The following is a 21,230-nucleotide window of genomic DNA, read 5'->3' on the forward strand; positions in this document are numbered from 1 at the left end:
TTTCTTGAGCTCTGCAAACACCTTACACCCTATAGTGGGTTAAATCGTGCCCCCAAAAAGATACGTTCAAGTCCTAACCTCCAATATCTGTGAATGTGACTTTATTCGGAAATAGAGTCTTTGCAGATACAACTAAGTTAAGAAGTGTTCATACTGGATGAGAGTGAGCCCTAAATCCAATGAACCAATGATGGGTGTCTTTTTTTTTTTTTTTTTAAGACGAAGTCTTGCTCTTTTCCCCCAGGCTGGAATGTGACGGCGCGATCTTGGCTCACTGCAACCTCCGCCTCCCGGGTTCAAGTGATTCTCCTGCCTCAGCCTCCCGAGTAGCTGGGATTACAGGCACCTGCCACCAAGCCCAGCTAATTTTTTGTATTTTTAGTAGAGATGGGGTTTCTACACGTTGGCCAGGCTGGTCTCGATCTCCTGACCTCAGGTGATCCACCTGCCTCGGCCTCCCAAAGTGCTGGGATTACAGGCATGAGCCACTGTGCCCAGGCAGGGTGTCTTTTTAAAAGAAAGGACTGAGAAATTTGGAGAGAGAGACACAGAGGAGACGCAGGGAAGAAGGCAATGTGAAGACAGAGGCAGAGATGAGGATGATGCAGCTATAAGCCAGCGAATGCCATGAGAAGCTAGGAAGAGGCAAGGAAGGATTCTTCCCTAGAGGCTTCAGAGCGAGCATGGCTCTGATGACAGCTTGATTCAGACTTCCAGCCTGCAGAACTGTGAGATAATAGATTTTGTTTTGTTTTGTTTTGTTTTGTTTGAAACAGAATCTCATTCTGCCACCCAGGCTGAAGTACAGTGGCACAATCAGCTCACTGTAACCTCAAACTCCTGAGCTCAAGCAATCCTCCTGCCTCAGCCTCCTGAGTAGCTAGGACTACACGCATGCACCACCACACCTGGCTAATTTCTTAATTTTTGTAGACATGGGGTCTTCTTTTTTTTCTATTTTTAAAAAATTTTATTTCATATAAATCTCATATGGTACAAAAGTATTACATGCTTGGGCCTGTCTTGCACATAGGAGGTTCTTTCAGTTCTTCAGGCCAACCTTCCTTCAGAGGCAAATAAATAAGAAACATATGTAGAACATATTTAGAAAATTTTTTACCATAATGAAAATATGTGAACATCTTATATTTAGCATAGTTTAGCAATTCAGTTTATGTTAATAAATTTAGTTCACTGCTGGAAGGCACTTGTCACAGAAGAACCTAATAGGCAGCAGGTATTTTAACCTGTAGGAACAAAATGTTTAACTTTTTTCTTGTATTTTTTGAAGAAGGTACTCTATTTGTACATTCAAGTTTGGTTGGCCCTTTTTAGTCTCTTGCTTCAATATTTTAAACACTTCCATTTTCTTCTTTTTGTAGTGCCTTTGGGCTTCTCTCTCCTGTTTTCTCCTCTCGAATTCTTGTTTCTTAGCAGCACGTTTAGCTTGTACCTGTTCATATTCTTCTTGCGCTTTTTGATTTGATGTTTTCTTTTTATTTTTCTTTGGAATTGTAAAGGAGTTTACTGTTTTACTACATTGTTCTTCTGGCTGAGGCTGGTCAAAGCTACACTGATCTTCAAATAAAGCCTGGTCAATGCTACACTGTTCTTCAAGCAAAGGCTGGTGAACTTGTTCTGACAAAGGATGGTCAACTTTTTTTGATTGCTTCCTAAGTCTTTCCTCTATCTGAAAATAGAGATGTTTCAGATTATCTGGGTATCGATCTGTGAATTGAGATTCCAGTGACGTTTGGGCCTTCTTTTCCTTCCGTAGCAATTTCTTTTAACTTTGCTGTATTCTCAGTTTTCTTCGAAAAGCAAAGCCTTGTCCCTTGCGAACGCTCCCCACGAAGGCTTGCGGGTGGTTAAGCCGCCATGTCTTCTGTTTCACATTCTTATTCCTGTACCCGAACGTGGAAACCCCTTCACCACGCACCTCAAAACCACCAGGCCGCCACTTCGCCGCCCGCCTCACCGGCACCATTGCAGCCAACTAACTGCGTCATCGACATGGGGTTTTCTTTTCTTTTCTTTTCTTTTTTTTGAGACGGAGTCTCGCTGTCGCCCAGGCTGGAGTGCAGTGGCGCGATCTCGGCTCACTGCAAGCTCCGCCCCCCAGGGTTCACGCCATTCTCCTGCCTCAGCCTCCCGAGTAGCTGGGACTGCAGGCGCCCGCCACCACGCCCGGCCAAGTTTTTATATTTTTAGTAGAGGCGGGGTTTCACTGTGTTAGCCAGGATGGTCTCGATCTCCTGACCTCGTGATCAGCCCGCCTCGGCCTCCCAAAGTGCTGGGATTACAAGCGTGAGCCACCGCGCCCGGCCGACATGGGGTTTTCTTATGTTACTCAGGCTGGTCTCGAAGGCCTGGCCTCAAGCAATCCTCCCACCTTGGTCTCCCAAAGTGCTGGGATTATAGGTGTGAGCCACGATGTCCAACCTTGTTTTAAGTCACCCTGCTTATGGTAGTTTGTTGTGACGGTCCTAGGAAACTAATACACCCTTCAAGCCCACAAACACTTTCCCTCAGAGCTCTTAGTTGTGATAACCATTTACTCACAGCTAAGCACATTCTCGCTGTCTAATGAGAAGACCGTGAAAGAGCTATGGAGTGAAGCCTTGAGCCTGGAGGATGGGTTGGCAGGCCATGGGGCAGCTGTCTGCATGTGATGCAGTGTTGCCTGTGCCTGCCCGTGCTGGGGTTGTGCAGTGAGAGGGACATCTAGGACAGACCTAAAAATTAAGCATGTATCATGGTCATGCCTGTTGTGTTATTTCCTGTAAACATATGCCAGGGGAAAAGACCATGAGTGTGTGTTTTTTGTGCGTTCTTAGAAAGTGAGTAGTAGAAAATGATCAATACAACAATGAAACATCACTTATCATGAAGTTAAAAGTGTGCACTGCCACCTGCTGAGATTGCAGTGCTTTCGAGGCTACTTTCTTGCTCTATGTGAGGCACTCTCTCCTGTGCCATGAATCCAACAAAGAGCCTGTGCCCAAGATGCTTCCAGGTCAGCCCTCAGCTACACATCCCATGAACGCAGCACAGGCCACGGTCGACCATGTGGGCTCCATTCTGATCCTGCTTACACCCTATCAGGTTTACTAAAACCACATCCATCCCTGGTCATGCTGAAGATACTGGTATTATTTCTGTGATGACAAATGAGTGATTATGTAACAAAGACTGTATGACTTTAACGTTGTTGTCGTTGCGCCTGTTCTACGTTCTAGCACTGCACCAACTTGGATATCAAATGCAGAAGAGATATCAAAGGCCTCAGCGTCTGCATCATCTCTTCTGGGAAGCCTGCTTGATGTACGTCTGCATTTGGGGTGATGTGTGGAATCGATATTGAATGAAATCGTGTTCAATGCCATGTGAGGACTGTGGTGCCAACCCATGGTAAAGGTCCTACATACAACGCCCAGAGTAACTTTTCTCAGCTATCCCAGTGCCACTTTCTTCCTTATTTTCTGGGGCCTGGCGAAGCAAATCCAAGCTTCTCAGTTTTGCATTTGGGACTCTCCCTTTCCCAATTTCCTCTTCCCTCCTGACACTCATTGCCTTCCCAGCCTCGGCAGTAGTCAGACACCGCCCTGCTCTCCCTCTGCACCTGGCTTGTTACCACCTTCATATGCCTTTGTTCCTGACTCAGGTTTCCCCAGCTCTCTCCACCAAACCAAGCAAACAAAACTTTTCTCTTTTTCAGGAGCCAGAGGTCACTGGTCTTGTTGTAGATTCATAGCAACAAAGAAGCATTACCTAACTTCTCTTTCTACACAAACTCTCTTGCTAGAATGATACTGTATTTGCAACCTTTATGTGTGTCCAGCTTCCTAGTACTCTACTCATTTAAGTAAATAACAGCAATACAACTTTTTTTTTTTTGAGACTGAGTCTCGCTCTGTTGCCCAGGCTGGAGTGCAATGATGTGATCTCAGCTCGCTGCAGCCTCCGCCTCCTGGGTTCGAGTGATTCTCCTGCCTCAGCCTCCCAAACAGCTGGGATTGCAGGTGTGCACCACCACACCTGGCTAATTTTTGTAGTAGAGACAGGGTTTCACCATGTTGGCCAGGCTCATCTCAAACCTCTGACCTCAAGTGATCCACTTGAGGTGGATCAGTGCCTCAGCCTCCCAGAGTGCTGAGATTACAAGCATGAGCCACCGTGCCCAGCCAATACAACTTTTTAATTGCCCATAAAAACATCACTCAAAAACCCTGCTCATCTGCCCATTCAATGAACAAAGAATAGCAGAGGAGGCGAAAACATAAAATTGTTAACTCCTGACAGTGCCCCTAGCAAAATTAAGCCTAACTAGTAGTCGAGTGTGGGTAAAATAAGGTAAGAATATAGATTTTCCCATTAGCAGAAGAGTAATTAAAATGACTTGCTTTAAAAAGAGTTCTGGGCTGGGTGTGGTGGCTCATGCCTATAATCCCAGCACTTTGGGAGGCTGAGGCTCTTAGATCACTTGAGGTCAGGTGTTCAAGACCAGCCTGGCTAACATGGTGAAACCCCGTCTCTACTAAAAATAACAAAAATTAGCAGGGCATGATGGCAGGTGCCTGTAATCCAAGCTACTTGGGAGGCTGAGGCAGGAGAATCACTTGAACCTGGGAGGCGGAGGTTGTGGTAAGCCAAGATCATACCATTGCACTCCAGCCTGGGTGACAAGAGCAAGACTCCGTCTTGAAAAAAAAAAAAAAAAAGAGTTTCAAAAATCAAGGGGATCTCCACAATCTGTCATTTAATAACAGGAAGCCCAGGGTTCTCTCAAATTTCCCATCAAAACATGGTTTCATAGCAACAGCCACTGAAAGGTAAGGTTCCTGTGATTTCGATTTTACTAGCTATTATGCATTCTTTGTGACTCAGTCTAGATGGGGTAAGAAATGTCAAACTTAAGATTAAATGTTTTTATGATGAGTGGAAAACCAAGATGAAATATGTTTTTCAGTAACTAAAAAGCAACTAATTTATTAAAAGACACTTGTAAAAGTATGATTGCTGAGTGTATTTAAAGTTTCTTTTATTTAGCCTTTAATAGTTCTGATCAAAATCTTTGAAAATTCAACTGGTAAGAAAGATTAAGCTGAAACCTTACAGTGAAGTTATAATAACTGAGAAATGTTAGGCTCCAAATAGTTTTGGTGTTTTGTTTTGTTTTGTTTTGTTTTTTGTTTTTGAGATGCAGTTCCACTCGTCACCCAGGCTGGAGTGCAATGGCACGATCTCGGCTCACTGCAACCTCCGCCTCCCAGGTTCAAGCGATTCTCCTGCCTCAGCCACCTGAGTAGCTGGGATTACAGGCACCTGCCACCACACCCAGCTAATTTTTGTGTTTTTAGTAGGGACAGGGGTTCACCATGTTGGCCAGGTTGGTTTCGAATTCCTGACCTCAGGTGATCCGCCTGCCTCAGCCTCCCAAAGTGCTGGGATCACAGGTGAGCCACCACACCCAGCCCCAAACAGCTTTTTAACTTAAAAAATATCTGACTACCAACAGCTCACTCAATCTTTTTTCCGGGGGAGGGGTTGCGGGGACAGGTTAGCAAAAGCCAGTAGAATATATAAATGGAGACTGGTTTTAAAAGTTCACCTAAAACCTAGAGAAGCAAAAGAGAAGAAATAGGAAACATGGCCACTTTACCGTAGATTAGTAGTAGTATCATGAAGCCAAGACTGCGCTGTATCTAATCAAGGATACGTGATGAACACTACGTTTCTGTACACACATCTTTGTTAAAACCAGTTTCTCATACCTCTTAATTGCAGCATTTGCAATTAAGGAGAGTTTTGCCTTGCAATGATAGGTTCAAACATTTTTACTACTTTGGTTTTTCCCACTGGATCTACTGAATCAAGCTTCGGGTGTGAGGAGGTTATTTCCTCTCACTGCTCCATCACCTGCAACCAACATTTCTCCCTTGCGCATTCATTCTTTCAGACTACATTTTAGAATCTTCTGTATGAACAGTATGTATTTTTCTATATTCAGAGTGATAGTTTCTTATGTATTTAAAATGTTTTCTATTCATGGCTAAGAATTATGTACAATAGCAGGGAGACAACTGCTCTTAGCTGTATGGTGAACTAGATATTCTGAATTGTAACCGCCCCCTCCCACCTCCTCCATACAACATCCACATTGGTGGATAAATTACAGCAATCGTACTTTATTTATTTATTTAGAGATGGCGTTTCACTCTTGTTGCCCAGGCTGAAGTGCAATGGTGTGATCTCAGCTCACTGCAACCTCCGCCTCCCGGGTTCAAGGAATTCTTCTGCCTCAGCGTCCCGAGTAGCTGGGATTGCAGGCATGCACCACCACGCCCAGCTAATTTTTTGTATTTTTAGTAGAGACAGGGTTTCACCATATTGGCCAGACTGGTCTTGAACTCCTGATCTCAGGTGACCCGCCCATCTCGGCCTCCCAAAGTGCTGGGATTACAGGCGTGAGCCACCGCACTCAGCCAGCAATCATACTTTTACGTGCACTGATGAGACTGCAAGACAGGGAAATTCCTCATGACTCACAAATATATTAACAAAATGGTAAACAGGCCACTAGCCAGGATGCCCCTGCCTGCACAGCTGGGGACTAAGGACTTCAGGTCACAGTGATGAGGGATATTTATAAAGACAAGGCTTTGGACCTAAAAGAGAACTGGGAAGCTGAGCCTAAGATCTTCACATGAAGCCAGGAGACTATAATAGAAGAGCTCACCTAAAACAAGTTCGTCAGAGAAAGACTGGGCTAGGAAAAAAACCACTAAGGCTGGGCACGGTGGCTCACGGCTGTAATTCCAGCACTTTGGGAGGCCGAGGCGGGCGGATCACAAGGTCAGGAGTTCGAGACCAGCCTGGCCAATATGGTGAAACCCCGTCTCTACTAAAAATACAAAAATTAGCCAGGCGTGGTGGCAGGCACCTGTAGTCCCAGCTACTCAGGAGGCTGAGGCAGGAGAATCACTTGAACCCAGGAGGTGGAGGCGGAGGTTGCAATGAGCTGAGATCGCACCACTGCACTCCAGCCTGGGTGACAGAGCAAGACTCCATCTCAAAAAAACAAAAAACAAAAAAACAACACCTGCGTTTTACCCAGTTCTGCAATGATGGGGGTATAGATGGGAGATCTTAATGCTAGATATGTTTTCCCTGATATTTTGTCAACTTTCATCAAGGTCTAGGGTTCAAAAATACATTATGCTTGCACATGGAAATTCCAAGCCACAAATGAAAGTGGCCCCAAGTGACTGCATCACCTGGAGTCTGAAAGGTAAATATGCATCCTCTCTGGAGAAAAGCATCTTCATTTTAGGTACCTTAGGAGTCCCAAAGTATGTCCTCCCAATTTAAGGGGAAAAAAATCTGAAACACACAAGGAAATAAGCCAGTACGCACAAGGGTCAGCAGGAAAACTTTTTTAATTCTTAAGAAATTAAGATACTGGAATTATCAGAAACAATATAATTATGTAAATAAAACAGAGTGGAAATAAATGAGCAAAGAACAACAGAAAATCAAAAATAACCAGGCAAATTCAAGAAAGAATCAAACAGAACTCCAAAAACAAAAAATTACTGAAATTAAAAATTCAGTGGATGGGTTAAATAAGAGACTGGGCTTATGTGAAAAAGAGTAGGTGACCTGGAATATAGACCTAAAACAATTATTCAGAATAAACTATCTGGATAATATGAGTTAAGATACAAAGAACAAGAGGAGAAAGCCTTACATAAAACTGACTAAGATTACAAAAGGAAATAATAGATAGAATGTGGAGAGAGACTATTTGAAGAAAAAATGGCAGAGAAGTTTCCAGAATAATAAAAAACATTAAGCCATCAGACACAGGATATAACAAGAAAGATAAAGGAAATCCCTATCTAGACACATTATTGTGGAATATTCTAGAATACCGAAGACAAAGGTAAACCTTAAAAGCAGCCAGAGACCTTTTTCAACAAATAGTCCCAGTACAAGTGGATGTTCATAAGTCAAAAAAAAAAAAAAATCTCAAAATGGATCACAGACTTAAATGTAAAACTAGAGAATTTTTTTTAAAAAATTAAAAGTATGAGAAAAATTTCGGAAGCTAGTGCTCGGCAGAGTTCTTACTTTTGACACCAAAAGCACAATCCATAAAAGGAAAAACTGATAAACTGCAGAAAAATTAAAATCTTGTACTCTACAAAACTCTATTAAAAGACAGGCCATACATTGGAGGCTAGGCATGGTGACTCATACCTGTAATCCCAGCATTTTGGGAGGCCAAAGCGGGAGAACTGCTTGAGACCAGGAGTTTGAGACCAGCCTGGGCAACATAGGGACCTCGTTTCCACTAATAAAAAAAAAAAAAAAAAAATTAGCTGGCTGTGGTGGCAGGCACCTGTAGTCCCAGCTACTAAGAGGTTGAGGTGGGAGGATTGCTGGAGCCCTGGAGGTTGAGGCTGCAGTGAACTGTGATCTCACCACTGTACTCCAGCCTGAGTGACAGAGCGAGACTGTCTTAAAAAAGAAAAAAAAAAAGAAAGACAAGCTATATATTGGGAGGAAACAGCTGCAAGCAACATCTGACAAAGAACTAGTATGTAGAATACATAAAGAACTCTCAAAACTCAAAAATAAAAAAAACCTAAAAATCCAATTAGATATAAAGTAACATTTCACCTAACAGGATATGCAGATGGCAAAATGAGTACATGAAAAGATACTCAACAACATTACCAATTAAAGAAATAAAAATTAAAACCAGAGTAAGTTATATATCTATCACTATATACCTACCAGAATGCCTAAAATAAAACACAGAGACACAACTAAATGTTGTTGAGAATGCGGATGAAGTGGATCGCCCATATGTTCTTGGTGGGAATGTAAAGCAGTCTGACTCACCCTGGAAAACAGTTCAGCAGTTTCTTTAAATATGCAATTATCGTATGACCTAACAACTGCACTACTGGGCAGTTATCCAGAAGAAATGAAGACTGTGTTCACAAAGAAACTAACAGCAGCTTTACTCATTATGGTCCCAAACTCTAAACAACCCAGATGTCCTTCAATGGGTGAATGGTTAAACAAACTACAGTATATTCATACCATGAAATACTACTCAACAATAAAAGTGAACTATTGGCCAGGTACAGTGGCTCACACCTGTAATCCTAGCACTTTGGGAGGCTGAGGCGGGTGGATCACCTGAGGTCAGGAGTTCGAGACCAGCCTGGCCAACATGGCGAAACTCCGTCTCTACTAAAAATACAAAAATTAGCCAGGCATAGTGGTGCGCGCCTGTAATCCCAGCTACTAGGGAGACCGAGGCAGAAGAATTGCTTGAACCCAGGAAGCAGAGGTTGCAGTGAGCTGAGATGGCGCCACTGCACTCCAGCCTGGGCAACGAGACTCCATCCCAAATAAATAAATAAAACAAAATAAAATAAAAGTGAACTATTGATACAGCAACAAACTGGAAGAATCTCTGAAGAATAAGGCTGACTGGGGCGAAACAAACCCAATCCCAAAAAGGGGTTTGGTTTATAATCCTGTAAGACACAATCTCGAACACCTTAATCCTGAATGGTGAAATCCCAAAAGATCAAAATGCCTAATCTAAAATCCATAATGTCTAAAATCCCAAAAATCACAATCAGAGGATACTGGCATCATGATAGGTAGAACTACAACTTTCTCATTGTCTTTATTTGGAAATTAAGTACGGTTTAAGGAGGTATGTATGGGTGCTGAGTTGATAAGAGGTGTTCTTTGGGACTTAATTTTAGGTGTCAAGTTGATTGGATTAAGGAACACCTAGAAACTTAGTGTTTTGAGTGTGTCTGTGCAAGTGTTTCCAGAGATTAGCATCTGAGTGAAGCCGGTGGAAGACACTGGTTGTTCTTAAAGTATTTCAAATGACTGCAGTTATAAAGCTGAGCATACACAATTACCAACCACAGGGCTATGCATTGATACATTTCCCTTTTTGACCTATTTCTTTATAAATACCACTCATCTGTTCATAACTGTCATACCCATGTGACTGTCATTAGTAGAGCTGAGAACTGCTTATGCTTGCAAACATACGTATGTTATTGTTGCCTATTTTATTGTGTAAAGTGGCCTGTGTTTGTATTTCTCAAATCCTCTTTTAAAAATGTGAATAATCAGCCAGGTGCAGTGGCTGATGCCTGTAATCCCAGCACTTTGGGAGGCTGAAGCAGGCAGATCACGAGGTCAGGAGATCGAGACCATCCTGGCTAACACAGTGAAACCCCGTCTCTACTAAAAATACAAAAAAAATTAGCTGGGCATGGTGGCGGGTGCCTGTAGTCCCAGCTACTCGGGAGGCTGAGGCAGGAGAATGGCGTGAACCCGGGAGGCAGAGCTTGCAGTGAGCCAAGATCGTGCCACTGCACTCCAGCCTGGGTGACAGAGCAAGACTCCATCTCAAAAAAAAAAAAAAGTTAATAACCTGAAGTCAGGGGTTTGAGACCAGCCTGGCCAACATGGTGAAACCCCATCTCTACTAAAAATACAAAAATTAGCCGGGCGTGGTGGCGCACACCTGTAGTCCCAGCTACTTGGGAGGCTGAGGCAGGAGAATCACTCGAACCTGGGAGGTAGATGTTGCAGTGAGCTGAGACCGTGCCACTGCACTACAGCCTGGGCAACAGAGTAAGACTCCATCTCAAAACAAACAAACAAACAAAATGTAAATAAATATCTTTTAAAGGTTTTTAAAATTATTCTTTCCAGAATTACATATTTGGGATTATGATTATCAGGGTTTCAACCTTCATGATCATGGCATTTGGGATTATGTATTTCCAGATTATGAGTGGCTCCCCAAAAGGCTACATAATACAGAATTCCACTTATATAAAATCCTTGAAATGACATAATTATAGGAATGGAGAACATATCAGTGGTTGACAGAGGTGAAGGAGAAAACAGAAGTGGCAGGGAAGTAGACGTGGCTATAAAAGGACAGCAAGAGGGGTCCTTGTAGTGATGGAAATTTTCTGTATCTCCACTGTGTCCATGTCAGCATCTTGGTTGTGATACCATACTAGAATCTTACAAGATGGTATCACTGGAAGAAACTAGGCAAAGGGTACACAGGTTCTCTCTGTATTATTTCTTATGATTGCATGCCAATCTACAACTGATTTCAAAATTGAAAGTTTAACCACAGCAAAAAAGCAATCAGAAAGAAAAGTCACATTATATCCAAAAGAATGACATTTGGAATGACAAAAGATTTCTCCTCAGTAGTAACAAAAGTAAAAAGATAGTAGACTAATTCTTCAAAGTACTGGGGGAAAAAAAGACACACCTCAACTTAGAATTATGTACATACAAAATCAACTTTATAGAATGAATTGAAAATACTTTTGATAAATGTAAACTAAGAGTTTGCCATCAACAGATGTCACTAGAGGAACATCAAAAGATGTGCTTCAGAAAGGAAAATTATCCTAGGTGAAAGATCTGAGATGTGAGAATAATAATGAATAAACAAACACTTCTAACATATAAAGTAAATCTAAACCAACAATTATCTGTACAAAAACAGTAATAATCACAAGGTCTAATTTTTTTTCTAACAGATGGTGTCTCACTATGTTGCCCAGGCTGGAGTACAGAGGCTAGTCACAGGCACAATCGCAGTGCACTGCAGCCTCTAACTCCTGGCCTCAAGGGATCCTCCGGCCTCAGCCATTCAGGAGCCAGAACTACAGGTGTGCACCACTGAGTCCAGCTCAAGGTCCAATTTTAAGGTGAAAAATCACAAGCTATAACTAAAATACTGAATGATTTTAACACGAAAGTTGCAAGAGGGGTGACTTGGAGAGTTCCAAGACTCTCAATTAGAGAGGAAGATAAAGATATAACATTATACTTTTTAAGTACGGATGTAATATTCCAAGGAAATTCCCCCAAAACAAAGAAGAGGGGGCAGAGGGGTGAGGGTGGAATTAAAAAACATTTTTGATTCCAAAAGAAAAAAAAAAGAGTGGAAGAAAAAAACATAAAAAGCACAAAATAAGGTGGTAAGGAATAAATGCAAATACATCAGTACACATAAAAATGCACTCAACTAACCAGTTAAAGTTCAGATTAGATTTAAAAATAATTGGCCAGGTGCAGTGGCTCATGCCTGTAATCCCAGCACTTTGGGAGGCTGAGGTGGGCAGATCAGAAGGTCAGGAGTTCCAGACCAGCCTGGCCAATATGGTGAAAACCCTGTTACTAAAAAAAAGAAAAAAAAAATTAGCCGGGCCTGGTGGCAAGCACCTGTAGTCCCAGCTACTCAGGAGGCTGAGGCAGTAGAATCGCTTGAACCCAGGAGGTGGAGGTTGCAGTAAGCTGAGACTGCGCCACTGCACTCCAGCCTGGGTGACAGAGTGAGACTCCGTCTCAAAATAGTAATAATAATAATCATCATCATCATCTAGCTATATGCTGTTTATGAGACACACTAAAACATAAGGACATTCATCAACAAAGCAGGATAGAAAAATCTAGCTAAACTATGCGCAATGCTATCAAAAAATAAAAACTTCAATGAAAACAAATTCCCAGAAAAATGTAATAAAAATGACTAACATTAAAGAAATAGAAAGGCTAATAATTCTATAATTTTTGAAACCTAATCAATAGCTAAGAAATTTTCTCACAAAAAAATGCAAAGTTCAGACAATTTTATAGGCAAGCTCTATCCAGCTTTTAAGGAACAGATTAATTTAAATGTTTTTCTTTTCTTCCAAGAGAACAGACAGAGGGAAGGAGAGAGAGACAGCACTCCTTAACTTATTCTTAGTATCCACAATCTATTAAGTATAAAAAGACAACAATCTACTACTATATAAATGGGCAAAAGACATGAAACAAGCTTTTCAGAGAGCAATAAGGAATGAATAATAAACATGGGAAAAGATGCTCAGCCTCATTAACATTTAGGAAATACAAAGTTAACTTCCACTCTAGTCAAAATGGAGTAGCAGAGGCACGATTTACCTTCTCCACCTTAAACTAAAACCTATATAAAATGTATACAAGGAAGTTTTTCAGATGTTAGACAAAAGCCAGTGCAGGACAGTGACTCCTGAGAGATGGAAAACAAAGAAAGCCCTATAATTGTGCAAGCTTCTACATGGGGTTTCTAAGCTGTGGCACTAAGGCTAGGGAAGGGAACCTCCCTGGGTAGAGAATTTAGGGGAGCCAAGGTAAGATTTGCAGGGCAGAATATTGGGTTTCCCTTAAGTCTTCAGCTAAACGCCAAGCAGTGTATGCATGTGAGGTAAGGAACAGGAGATACAACTGGGAGCTCAATAGGGCTCAGAATATTTCATGTTCCCAACAGACAGAATGCAGAAACCGTGTAACCAGGAAGATTATTCAGAACGGTATTACCTTCATAGTGGGTCAAATTAGCCCTAAACTAAAGGCTGTCCCAGTCCTGTCTTATTAAGCTTAAAAGCAAGCTATAAAATGATCGGATTGTTTCCAAGTAACTTTATGTCCCCAAACAGAGTTCAAGATACTTAAAAGAACTCCAGCACCCAATATTAAAAACAGAAATTACCAGGCAATGTAATGAAGGAAGTTACAATCCAATATGGGCAGGGTGGGGGTTGGGGTAGGGTGGGAATCAATCAATAGAAACAGACTAGAAATGATGCAGATGACAGAATGGGCAAGCACACTGAAACAGCTATTATCAATACACTCCAGATGTTAAAAAAAAAAAAAAATAGAGGAAGGCATGAGCATGTGAAGGAGGCACATGGGAGATAAAGACCCAGATAGAAATTCTAAAGACTAAAAATATGTCGGAGGTGAAAAATACCTGGATACGATTAAAAGGAAATTAGATACTTTAGACAGAAAGATTAATAAACAATGAGGACACAGCACTGGAAAGTACCCAACATGAAACACAGAGAGAAAAACGCTTTTTAAAAAGCTGCACAGAATCAGCACACTGGGAGAAAATTCTGAGGGGCCTAACGTACATCCAAGCCATCAGAGCCCCAGGAGAAGCATGAGAGGAGCAGAGAGAAAACCATAATAGAAGAAAAAATGCCCCCCAATTTCCAAATTCTATGAAAACCATAAACCCACAAGTAAAATAGCTGCAGCAGCAGAAACGTAAAAAAAAAACTACAGCAAGCACATCATAATCAAACTTCTTACAACCAGTGATAGAAAACCTTAAAAGCAGCCAGGAAAAAAATGACATCTTACACATGGAAGAACAGAGATAACAGTAATCTTGCTGGAAATCACAGGTAGATACCACTTAACATCCACTAGGTTGGCAAATTTTTAAGTCTGAACTTAAGTGTTGGAGATGCTATGAAACAAAGGTAACTCACAGTGCCAACAGAGGTATAAACTAGTACAGCCACTTCAGAACACAAATTTGGCATTATTTTATCAATATATCAAGCAATATAACTCCTAGATACAATGTTCACAGCAGCATTGTTTCAACAGCAAAAACAAATAAACAAAACTCAAATGTCCATCAAGAATGAATAAGTTGTAGTATATTTATATAATACTATATAGCAATAAAAATGAAAGAAAGTCACAGAAGTAAACATTTTGCCATTTATATAAAATTCAGAAACATACAAAATTAACATTTCACTTACAGATACATACGTATGTTGTAAAACTATAATAGGCAAATGACAAACACAAAATTCCAAATAATTATTTGAGAGGGAGAGGGCCTTAGGGAACTTCTAAAATGTCGACAACATCTGTATCTTAGGCTGGCTGATGAGTACACAGATATTCACATCTATTATCCCTTTATATATACGTTTATGTATTTTTGTAGTATGAAATACTTCATTAAAAAAAGAGTGAAAATGTAAGACTTCAAAAATGAAGACTACCATTTATGTATAACAATAAAATTAGTGTAAAAAAGTATACAAAGAAAATGTTCAATTCTTTATCTTTCCGTGCTCTATATAATCAGTATTAATCTAAAGACCATAATCCTAGTATGAAAAAAATAACAAGCTTTGACACAAAATCTAAGCATCTGCTTTCCTGGCACTCTTAAGTTAGACAAGAGTAAATATGTTAGCCTCTCAATTCTGCCTCTTCATCTTTCATCTATACTTAGATTTTTCTTTATCTTTGGACTTCTTTGGACTTCTGCTTCGGTCTCTCTTTTTACTCCTTTCTCTTTCATAAAGATCTGTTTGGTATTTTGATTTATGACTATTACTATAATGGCCATCCCTCTCTCGAGATCGGCTACGACTTCGGTTCTGAGTTCGGTCTCTCTTTTCACTCTTTTGTTTCTCCCAACAGCTTTCTTCTTCTTCATAGTGACCAAACCCCATTTCTCTATAGATATCCTGTCAAAGGAAGGGGGAATTACAAGTGAATCAGTAAAATAATCATTTTGTGGGCATTTTCAATTAATAAAACTTAGAAAAGTCTACCATTAGAAGGCTGTTATAACAGCTTAAATGTGAACACTACCACTAATGTCAAGAATCTTGTAAATTACAAAGCAATAAAATAATTCAGAAAAAGGTTTAACAACGTCATTGATTTGTATCTACTATTTTGGCTGAAACGAAGGATCAGCTTCAAAAATATGGAACTGAAATAGCTCAACTGAAATCAGAACATGTCTTTAGAGCAATCTGCAATATCAAAAATTCTGATTATGTATAGTCTTATTCCCAGCTCCCCACCCTTCACTCCCCCAAAACGTGGTCCCATTATTGATCTGCAATGAAACTACTAAAATTCCCATAAGAATCCTATAAGAAGATATCATTGAAATAACTTAGCAGGAAGAGATCTTAGACAAGTCAGTAAGTCTTAAATAAGAAAATGGAGGCTGGGTGCGGTGGCTCACGTCTGTAATCCCAGCACTTTGGGAGGTTGAGGTGGATGGATCACCTGAGGTCAGGAGTTCAAGACCAGCCTGACCAACATGGAGAAACTCTACTAAAAATACAAAATTAGCCAGGTGTGGGGACGCATGCCTGTAATCCCAGCTACTCGGGAGGCTGAGGCAGGAGAATTGCTTGAACCTGGGAGGCAGAGGTTGCGGTGAGCCAAGATTGCCCCACTGCACTCCAGCCTGGGCAACAAGAGCGAAACTCCATCTCGAAAAAAGAAAATGGATAATGTATACTTGGGTCTGAGCAATTAATTTTTAAAGTGTTTTATTTTATAACAGTTCCTCTCTAGATGTTCAAGTACATCTTCCATGTTTAGAAACACAGAAGCTAGACATGAGAATTTTTTTTGAGACAAGGTCTTGCTGTCTCCCAGGCAGGAATGCAGTGGCACGATCATGGCTCACTGTAGCTTCAACCTCCCAGGCTCAACCGATCCTTCCCACCTCAGTCTCCCAAGTAGCTGAGACCACAGGCATGTGCCATCACACCTGGCTAATTTTTGTATTTTTTTGTAGAGACGGGGTTTCGCCATGTTGCCCAGGGTGGTCTCAAACTCCTGGGTTCAAGTGATCCCCTCCCACCTCGGCCTCCCAAAGTACTGGGATTACAGGCATGAGCCACCTCACTCAGCTGATTAGGCTTATGTCAAAATTATTGTATTTCTTTAAAATGAGTTTTTAAACACTGGTAGAATCCTTTGCCCCAAAGATAATAAAATTGCTACATTTAATTCTACTCTTAGACCACAGCCAATGCTCTTTCAAGAGATACTTTGTAAAATTTAACTTTCTTCAGACTGCCCAAAGGAAAGGAAAATTCTAAGGACTAAACTCCCAAGGGTCTCAACTCTATCACCAGATACCACTGTAGCACACATAAATGTCAAGGCTTAAAATTCAGAGTGATGAATACCCATGGTTAAGGACTGGGTTTTAAGCAAATTATTAGTTATTCCATATACTGTCTAGATACTGTACACCTTGAGTTTGACAGTGTGTGAAAACAGATGTAACAGGATTGTTATAGTAATAATCACAGTGTGGAATACAGTATTATAAACTGATTTGTGATTTTCCACACAATCCCAATAGTTCTTGTCATATTATAAGAGTCCCTGAGGTAGAAAAAATGAGTAGGCATTTTGGTTTAGCCTTTTGCCATCAATTTTCTAGTAAAATATGACATTCTGAGATAAAAGAATTTTTGTGCTTCCTATAACATATACAAAATAGAAATATTCATATACTATTATATCTGTACATCTTGTACTTATTTCTGTATTGGTTGAGACAAACTTTTAAAATGCTGAGACTGCTGGCTGATGTATAAATTTATAAAATCCTCAGTATGTTATTATACAAATGGGCACTTAAGTGCTTTGAGTATTTAAAATAGAAGAGATAAAAGATTATGTAGCACTTCATTCTTTTAAAAATTTGAGGAAGCTGAATATTTGAATTGGACTGAAACTTTAAAATCACTCCTACTTGGGAGTAGTTTTCAAAGCTACACAAGCTTTGAAGTCAGGTAGATCTGGGTTCAAATAGTCTTTGACATTTAGGAGATGTGTCGAACAAGTACTCTTAAGGTTAGAATAATTAGAGAAGGTTTCATGGAGAAGTTAGGATTTCAGATGAGCCTCAAAGGGTAAGTGAGCTTGGGTCTGAATGGGCTGCAAGAAGGCTAATGAAAGTAGTGTAAGTGAAAACTGAAAAGCAAGGAAAAATGAGCCCTGTATGTATGAAGGGGAAAAGTTAAAGTGGCTGAATGAAGCCATGTAAGAGGAGATCCTCCAAGTACATGCTAACACAGTGCTAAGAGCTTTAGGAGTGCAATATCCTCATTCTAGAAATAGGGAAACTGAGACTCAAGAGATCTGCCCAGGTTGGAGATAATTTAACTTGACATCCAAAATTAAAAAGGGGGGAGTGGTACAGAATAATGGGGAAAATATCCAACACCTGACTGAACCAAATAAATGTTAAAATTCTAGCTCTCCCACTATAAAGGCCTAAGGGCCTGTGGGATCAGTATCTTCATATCTAAAGTGAGATAAATGAATTAGATAAGCTCTAGGTCCTTTCCAGTATGAATTTTTAAAAGTTATATTATTTATACATTTAAAACATAAGACAAGATGATTAAACTACCATGTGGCAAAAAAAGAAAAGAAAAAACGAAGAACACAAAATGGCCAATTTAAAGCAATTAACCTAGCAAATGACTTGAAATAAGCAATCAAAAAAAGTCTAATCTAATTAAAAGCTATCCTTGCTCAGGTCTCTGGGACTAAATCAAAGATCTGGTTAAATCTTAGTCACCAAGATAACATTAAATCACTAAAATGACAGCAAAAGTACAGTCAACAATACAAACACTATGAAAACCCCAGTGGAAAACTGACAACCAGCATGAATACTTCTCAGCAAGGCAACCCCCAGCTGAATACTCATTTCCTGTAACCCCAGTAAAACCCAAACCTCAACAACACAAAAACCATCTCTGGAATTAAGACATGAGGTGGAAAATTAAACAAACGTTTTCGAATTGATTAGTAAGGCTAGTTACTCAATAAAAAACAAAGAATTTGAAGAAATAAGTTAAAATACTCTTGGGAAACTAGACTCACTAAGCAAAACACCGACAAACAGGAAAATATGAACTATAGCTGAAATTTGTCTAGTACTGAAAATTCTCTTTAATGAATTTTAAAAAATAAAAAACAAAATAAAAAATCGGGGGGCCATTAAAATCTTAAATACTGATGCTGAGTTTTATTAGAAAGAAGAGAAAATTAATGTAGCTATATCATTAAATCAAAGTACAAAACTTTTTAAAATTTAATATACTTTAAGGGGAGAAGTTAGGAGATCATTATTCAGAATTTAATAATTTTATAGTTAATATTGCCTTAAAATTTAAACTTAAAATTGCCTTAAAATCTTTTTTAAAATACTAATAGCATTCCCCCAAAATCTTGATGCTTTTACTCAATGCAAAATGAGAAGGATATTTGCTACTGTAAGGTTTCAAGTAATCAAACAGCAGAATCAGAAAGACTCACACAAAAAAAACACAACCAGTCTGAAATTTTTTAGACCTCTGATTATCTCAAACACACCAATGTTTATTTATCTCAGGCTTAAATTCATGGACGGTTCCATGTACGAGTGCAGGATGAAAAGCTGGAGCTAAAAGCAGCACATGGAGGGGGAAAGAATTCAGAGTTTTTAGTGGAAAACATGCTAAACATTCATAGGAATGTGATACAGCCACCAGTAAAGAAGACTGATGCGACCTCAGACTAAAGTAATAGAGTACAGACATTTAAGAAGGAGGAGATGTGTTCCTATTAGATCACATTGGAATATTATACTATGGGACAAATTTTATTAAAATCACATTAGAGTTTAGGAAAGAAAACTGATGAGAATATACCCCAGGTAAGAAGACGAGCAAAAGTAGTTAGGAGTATGTTTCAAGTTAAGAGTAGTTAGTTTCAACTATGAAACTAAACTGTGGTTTCACTACTTACTAGCTGTGTAAAACTATGGGCAAGTAACAATTTTTGTTCTCACTTTGTTGTGTGAAAGGGGGATAAAAGAACCCACCTTACATTGTAAGGACCAAAAAATATTAACTACTACTACTTTTTTCTTTTATTTAAAATTTTTATAGAGACAGGGCCTCCTATGTTGCCCAGGCTGGTCTTGAACTCTCGGATCAAGCGATTCTCCTGCCTCAGCTTCCCAACATGCTGGGATTACAAGCATGAGCCACTGCACCTGGCCTACTACTACTTTTATTACCACCACTGATTCATGTGAGAAATATTTGCAGGAACCAACAAAAGTATGGCCTAAAAACGGGATGAGGCATGAATGATGGCAATCTTTAAACAGCTAAAGGGCTATAGAAAGAAGAAATTCTATCTCTGCTGGATTATAGCAAAGAGCTAACTACATATATCAAATATTTACTTGCTAAATTTTTTTAAATCAATAACCCATAACACACATAAAATAGTTACCCACAGAGGGAAGAAGGAAAAGGGGAGGGAACAAGAATGGAAGCTAGGTTCTCTAAATGTACCATTTTGTAGATTTCACTTTGGAAACAGTTTTTAAAACTACAAAACAAAAAATTGTTAAAGCAACCCTTAAAACATTAAAAATAAATAAATAAAAATGAAACAGGGCCGGGCGCGGTGGCTCACGCCTATAATCCCAGCACTTTGGGAGGCTGAGGCGGGCAGATCACGAGGTCAGGAGTTCGAGACCAGCCTGGCCAACTTGGTGAAACTCCATCTCTAGTAAAAATACAAAAATCAGCCAGGCATGATGGCAGGTGCCTGTAATCCCACCTACTCGGGAGGCTGAGGCAGGAGAATCGCTTGAACCCAGGAGGCGGAGGTTGCAGTGAGCCGAGATTGCACCATTGCACTCCAGCCTGGGCAACAAGAGCAAAACTCCGTCTCAAAAAAAAGAAAGAAAAGAAAAACTTTAACTGAAATATGAATCTAGTTAATGTCATAACCACAGAGAGAAACTATTCCAAGTAACTCTAAAACTAGTAATTTGCTTTAACAGTTAAAAAAAAAAAAAAGTAGTAACAATAACCAGTGTAGAAAATGTTTGCACACGCATTTTTTTCACTGAATCTTAACAAAATGCCTGTGAAGTATTTCTCACTTTTCACAGAGGATGAAACTGTGGCTCAGAAAGTTAAACAACTTGTCAAGGTCACTTTGATGGCCAGCAGTATGTAAACCTAGCTCTCCTGACAGCAAATCCTTGACTCTGCCTATCATACTACATTTCTCTATTTCTGCATCTTTGGTTAACATTCTCACCATCTTAAATTCCCTCCCTTCTCACCTCAGCCCACTGAAATCCTTCTCATCCACCAGGGCCCAGCATAAATGTTTCTATGTGGTAAAACAAAAGTAAGGAGCTCTGATGTAAAAAAAAAAAAAAAATTTTTTTTTGGAGACGTGGTCTGGCTCTGTCGTCCAGGCTGGAGGGCAGTGGCATGATCTGGGCTCACTGCAGCCTCTACCTCCTGGGCTCAAGCGATCCTCCCAAGCTCCCAAGTAGCTGAGACCATAGGTGCACACCACCACGCCTGGCCAATTGTGTGTGTGTGTGTGTACTTTTTGTCAAGGGGTGTGTGTGTGTGTGTGTGTGTGTGTGTGTGTGTGTGTGTATTTTTTGTCGAGATGGGGGTTTCACCATGTTGCCCAGGCTGGTCTCCAACTCTTAAGCTCAAGTG

General features: G+C 40.1%; 2 protein-coding genes across 3 annotated transcripts in view; both read right to left on the reverse strand.

Moving 5' to 3' along the window:
- Positions 1–1,188: 1,188 nt before the first annotated feature.
- LOC748362 (thyroid transcription factor 1-associated protein 26) lies at positions 1,189–2,031 on the reverse strand. The gene is given in 1 exon segment (XM_054686404.2): positions 1,189–2,031. A coding segment is annotated over 1 exon segment (723 nt). The 5' UTR covers positions 1,988–2,031; the 3' UTR covers positions 1,189–1,264.
- Positions 2,032–14,541: 12,510 nt separating this feature from the next.
- The window catches only part of PPIL4 (peptidylprolyl isomerase like 4), a 42,139-nt gene continuing 35,450 nt past the window's right edge, over positions 14,542–21,230 (reverse strand). For both annotated transcript variants that reach the window (XM_527529.7, XM_016956451.4), the window contains exon 13: positions 14,542–15,398. In XM_527529.7, coding sequence (XP_527529.3) covers positions 15,147–15,398 — 252 coding nt within the window. In that variant the 3' untranslated portion in view covers positions 14,542–15,146. The remainder of the gene's footprint in view (positions 15,399–21,230) is intronic.

Source organism: Pan troglodytes, chromosome 5 (assembly GCF_028858775.2).
Source record: "Pan troglodytes isolate AG18354 chromosome 5, NHGRI_mPanTro3-v2.0_pri, whole genome shotgun sequence".
NCBI lineage: Eukaryota > Metazoa > Chordata > Mammalia > Primates > Hominidae > Pan > Pan troglodytes.